This window comes from Oryctolagus cuniculus, chromosome 6 (assembly GCF_964237555.1).
Source record: "Oryctolagus cuniculus chromosome 6, mOryCun1.1, whole genome shotgun sequence".
In the NCBI taxonomy this organism is placed as follows: Eukaryota; Metazoa; Chordata; class Mammalia; order Lagomorpha; family Leporidae; genus Oryctolagus; species Oryctolagus cuniculus.
The window spans coordinates 41,426,141-41,431,516 of record NC_091437.1 but is presented as its reverse complement, the minus strand read 5'-3'; the positions used below and the strand labels follow the sequence as shown (position 1 = coordinate 41,431,516).

Here is a 5,376-nt window from a genome sequence, read left to right as displayed (position 1 = left end):
CAGCAGTGGCCTTCCACGGGGCCACTCACTAGCGGACTTCCAGGAAAAGCCGTCCTGGGCTCTGCGCCACGCTTTCCTTAGCCGCACTGGAAGACAGTTGAGCTTTCTCCCGCTGCCTTTGGACAAGTGACCGTGCCAGGCGCACGGTGGGCGTCGAGAAGTGTTTGAGTGAATGGAGTGAATTGCGTAGACAATCATTCACACTCCCCTCTTCCCTGCTCTAGAGACAAAGCCGCGATCCCCGCAGCCCGGCTAGAGAAGGAGCGAGGCGAGGCGCTGGGAAGGGCTGGCAAAGATGGAGGGTTCCTGAACATCAGCAGGGAAGCTAGTGTAAGGCGAGGTAATCCCCAGCCGGGATCGTCACCACCTGGGGATACCCACGTTCCCAGCGCCAGCCCCGGGAAAGCCCCTGTGGAGAGCATCAGGCTCGCCCGAGCAGAGGGACCGCGGAGGGCTGTGCAGCCCGCATCAAAATCCTGCGCGGTGGGTGTGCGAGGCCCCGTGTTCGCCTCGTTGATGCTGCGCGCGCCGTCGCCCCCTGGTTGCGACAGTGCTTGCGGCGGAACGCTGACGACTCCCGGGGCAAGCTTAGAGATGCAAACGTTTTCAGGGAGTGGAGTGGCCCCCGCAAAGCCGTGCCCCCGCCCCTTGCGCCAGTCCTGCGAGAGCCTCAGGGTCGTTGTCCGAGGACCCAGGCCCACACCGGGCTGTCTCAGCGTCAGCCCCTCCGGCCGTTGGGCCGGATCATGAGCGCCTGGGAGGCTGGACGCGTGGATCGAAGCCCTCCAGCCTGCAACAAATCAGAAAGGCCCGTGGGCTTTGAGTCTGCCTACGCCTCCGGGTCCCTATCACCCCCTCCCCCTGCCTCAGCCTCAGAAAGGCTCCTGGGCTGGTCAGTCGCCGTCTGTCTGTCTGCTCCAGACAGGGCCAGAATTGGCGGGCTGGGAGCGACTGCGAACACGTTCGGCTCCCAATCCCGCAAGAGAGGGCGGATGGCAGAGGCAGAGTCGGTAGGGTTCTCGAAGCCGGTCGGGGCCCATCTGCCCCCAGCCGCGCACTCTCATCTTCCGCCCGCAAGCTGTAGTAGCTCCCAACCGCGAACCGCTGAGATTCCTATCTTGAATTTTGGACAGTCTGGAAACATGACCCTCGCTTTCTCTGGGCCTCAGTTTCCCCGTCTGCAAAATCAAGGGGTGGGCTCTAAGCGAAGACCTTTTCGCTCCTTGATTCTAGATCTCGTCCTTGGGTCGCCGGGGAGCGTGGCAGCAGCAGGCCAGGACATTCGCGGGCCTGTGCCTCCATCGCGGAGCCGCTGCCCCCAGCCCCCGCTGGGGGAGGGGCGGAGGCGGGGCGCCATCTCTGTCCCCGCAGGCCGCCTGGAGTCGAGTGGCGCTAGCTGGGCGTAAAACCTGGGACGGCCACCCCCCCTTTCCTACTCCTCCCCGCCCCCCTGCCATTGGCTCTAGGGAGAGGTTGACATCAAAGCCGCGGCCTTATATAAGCCAGATCACGAAGGGAAGTCCGCAGAAGGGTTAAACAGGTCTTTGAGCATCGGCGGCCTTGCCCGCGACCGAAACCCGTAAGAAGGCGGAGAGCTGCACATCTCGTCTTTAGCCTTGCCTCTGACGCCCCCCCACCCCACCCCAAGCCGGCACCTAGCAGTGCGCGGCCCCAGAGCCCACCGGTGGCTCGGGCAGTCTCTGGAGCGCATGGGGCGGTGCTAATCGGGCTGGCGGTGCAGGCCAGGAGCCGCTCCAACATGAACCTCGTGGGCAGCTACGCACACCATCACCACCATCACCACCCACACCCCGCGCACCCCATGCTCCACGAGCCCTTCCTCTTCGGCCCGGCCTCGCGCTGCCACCAGGAGCGGCCCTACTTCCAGAGCTGGCTGTTGAGCCCGGCTGACGCAGCCCCGGACTTCCCTACTGGCGGACCTCCGCCCACCGCCGCGGCGGCCGCCGCCACCTATGGTCCTGACGCCAGGCCTGGCCAGAGCCCGGGGCGGCTGGAGGCGCTCGGGGGCCGCCTGGGCCGGCGGAAGGGCTCAGGACCCAAGAAGGAGCGGAGACGCACCGAAAGCATTAACAGCGCGTTCGCCGAGCTGCGCGAGTGCATCCCCAACGTGCCCGCTGACACCAAGCTCTCCAAGATCAAGACCCTGCGACTGGCCACCAGCTACATCGCCTACCTGATGGACGTGCTGGCCAAAGATGCCCAGGCCGGAGACCCCGAGGCTTTCAAGGCTGAACTCAAGAAGGTGGATGGCGGCCGTGAGAGCAAACGGAAAAGGGAGCTGGTGAGTCCTGGGGCCAGCCTGCTCTAGCCAAGGATGCGGGTGTGGTGGGCGCGCTGCAGGCCTTGCAAGCAGAAGTTTGTGTGCCGCTTTGCAAGGCTGCCTGGGGTTCCGAGGTGGTCATGATGTATGTGTGTAGGGGGCAAATTCATAACTGACTTAATTCATGATGTGGGATAGACTGAATGACCCAGAATCTTAACCCTTCGGGAAAGAGCTCTGGGCCCCTTAAAACCCACTGAAAGCCTCTGGCCTGGGGAAATGCACACACACCACACATTTTTACTTCTTACTTGGAGGCATCCTGATCCATCTCTGGGATCTCCTGGAAGCCGGGTTCAGAAACTGGGTAGGAGTTCAGTGATTTGCTTAAATATGAGTAATGACCATGTAGGCTCTTAATGTTTTTAAAAGCTCATTGCTGGAAATGTAGTCTATCATTGTGCAGGAGAGGAAACTGAGGCGCAGAGTGAAGGCACCTACCTGAGGCATCAGAGGTGGAGCTGGGGTAAACGGGTCAGGTCTTCCATTCCCTGGCAGAGCGCAGCTTCAGGCTCCTGTCTCCAGGGGACTGATTTCACCGGCAGCTGCATTGGATGTCATGCCAACAAGCTCGGCTTTGGCTTTGAAAATCGCCATCACTACTCCACTTTTTTGGTCCTCTGGCGTGAGGGTGATACTGTCCGGCGCTCAGTTTCGCTGCCCAGAGAGGGCTGCTGCGTGTCAGAGGAGTGCGGTGATTTCCAGGCCGGAGAACTGGTTTCCCCAGATTGGTACCTCCGGGCCGGAGCGCGAAGGAGCCGACTGGAGCACTCCCTGGGGTTTTATCTGACCGGCAAGGGCCTGTGGTAAAGTAGGGAAAGTTCACCCCGGGAACCGGAGAAAGGGAGATAGGCATCCAGTCTCCAACAGCCGCCCTAGGCTCCAGGAGTGGCAGGCCGGGCTGACGCCTGGCTGGAAGGAGTTCTTGGGCGGATCCCGCTCCCCCACGTAGCACCGCTTGGTTCCTGCTGCGAGAGTGGGAAGGCAGAAGCCTGGCGGACTCGCCCTCCTTCCCCTCAGGCTGGGGCTCCCAGCTGTAGCGCGAGGGGTCCTAATTCCGTCTCCAAGCCCAGACGCTGGGCCAGGCTGGTTGGTCGGTGGGACCGTGGGCGCACGGGGTTGGGGGCAGGTCCGCGCCACCGAAAGACTGCCGGTTCCTAGCCTTCCTATTCCGCCCCTCTACGGTCTCCCGTGGGCGCCATAAGGCCAAGCCAACGCGCGTCAGCCGCAGTGGAGCCTCCGTTCTAAACCTTCCGAAATTGCTCAGCCCATTCCCGGTCCCAGGAACTCGGCGCATAAAGGCAAATTTATGAGCCTGTTTGCCTGTTTTGCAAACAGAAATCCGTCACTTATTTAAAGACTCCCAGTTACTGCTCCCGACACCTACTCTCCCACACACTCCATGAGGGGCTATCGGAGCAGAAAAATTTAAATCCATCTCTCCTCTACCCCTTTCCCCGTGTGTGTTCTATTGACAGCAGCAACACGAAGGCTTTCCTCCCGCCCTGGGCCCAGGAGAGAAGAGGATTAAAGGGCGCACCGGCTGGCCGCAGCAAGTCTGGGCTCTGGAGTTAAACCAGTGAGCCGAGGCCCACGCCGAGGCCCTGGCCACGGCAGGCTGACCCCCGAGCTCCGGGACGCGAGGACGGCGGCGGCGAAGGCCAGGCTTCGAGTTCCGGCGGTTTGTGCTAGTGCATCCCGCCGAGCCTCCGCCGAGCGCTGGCAGGTCGCCGGCTGCAACCACACACTTGGATCGCACGTGCAATGTCATTTGAAATTGTTTTTAATACATTAAGAGAAAGAGAAATATATATATATCTATCTATATATATATCCACCTCCCCTAACCGAGGGCGGCTCCCAGCGGCTCGAGGCAGGAGACGGGCACTGCGGAACCAGGCGCTCAAAGATGCAGCCTGCCGGCCCTTCTGGGGCGAATTCAGAACGCCCAGGGCCACGGCCACGGCGCCCTCTCTCTCTCTCTCTCTCTCTCTCTCTCTCTCTCTCTCTCTCCCTCTCTCTCTCTCTCTCTTTCTAAGAAGAATCAGCGGCTCTGTCTGGGAAGAGAACCAAAAGCAGGAAGACGGAGGGCTGCCTTTTGTTGTCTTCCTTTCAGCAGCGGGTTTTCTGTTTTCTTTGCGTCGCTGCGTTTCCTACTTAGTTCCAAAGACAACACTCTCTCCTCCTCTTCTCGTCCTTTCTCTCTCCTTTCCTTTCTTTGTAAATAAAAACTTTTCCCTGTGCGGGAAGTTTTTATGTATTTAAACTACCTACGGTGCCTGTGCTCAGGTGTTTGTGTCTCCCCGCCCCCCATGCCCACCCCTCTTCTACCTCAGATCTGTGTGACCACTCACCACCCTCCCCTTGCCAAAGCAGTATCTATGTTCGTAACTAATAAAACGTTTCCTGACGTGCCCCAAAGCCTGTGTGGTGTCTCCGCCGGCTTCTTCGTGGGGACTCCGTGGTTTCTGCCAGCAGCAGAGCCCCCCCCCCCCCCCCCGCCTCGCTCCCGCCCCTGCTGGATGGGTAAGCACCAAGCACCGCCGAGCAAATTCATTCCAAGAAAGTAGAACTTTCTCCCTAGAATCTGACAACGGGGCGGGATAACTTCCTTCAGCCCCGAGCGAAGAAAAAGGGAAGCGGCTCAGATCCGGAGGCTTCCATGGAAGTCCAGTCGCCTTGTCTGTGGGTTAGTAGCATGCTGCTCCCTGCCTACAGTGGTTTGGGGGAGAAGGGTTGTTGGGGAGGGAGGAGGTCTATCCCACACAGAAAGGGCATCTGCAGGGCAGGGTGGCTCTGAAAGAGGGTTCGCTCAGGAATATTCCCGTGTGTGAAATTCTGAACATGGAAGTGTACATGGGCCGGTGCCGCCACTCTCAGGGCACCTGGAGACTGCCAAGGGGCTGCGAGGGTCGGCTTAGCACAGCTCCCTGCAGGCATGAAGGACAAGTCGCCGCCCCTGTTACATCACAGGTGAGTAAGGTAGGCTTGGAAGCGATTATGCCTAATTGGAGACATTAAGGGTTCTCTCTGGA

General features: G+C 60.2%; 1 protein-coding gene across 2 annotated transcripts; it reads left to right on the top strand.

The window, feature by feature from the left end:
* Positions 1-254: 254 nt before the first annotated feature.
* Positions 255-4,762, top strand: HAND1 (heart and neural crest derivatives expressed 1). Of its 2 annotated transcripts, none has more exons than XM_008255296.4 (2): positions 255-2,302; positions 3,823-4,762. In XM_008255296.4, the coding sequence occupies exons 1-2, from the start codon at positions 1,760-1,762 to the stop codon at positions 3,922-3,924; spliced, it is 645 nt and encodes a 214-aa protein (XP_008253518.1). In that variant the 5' UTR covers positions 255-1,759; the 3' UTR covers positions 3,925-4,762. The 2 variants fall into 2 exon arrangements, with proteins under 2 accessions (XP_008253518.1, XP_002710377.1); XM_002710331.5 differs by having other exon boundaries at positions 1,214-2,302; positions 3,820-4,762.
* The last annotated feature ends 614 nt before the right edge of the window (positions 4,763-5,376 follow it).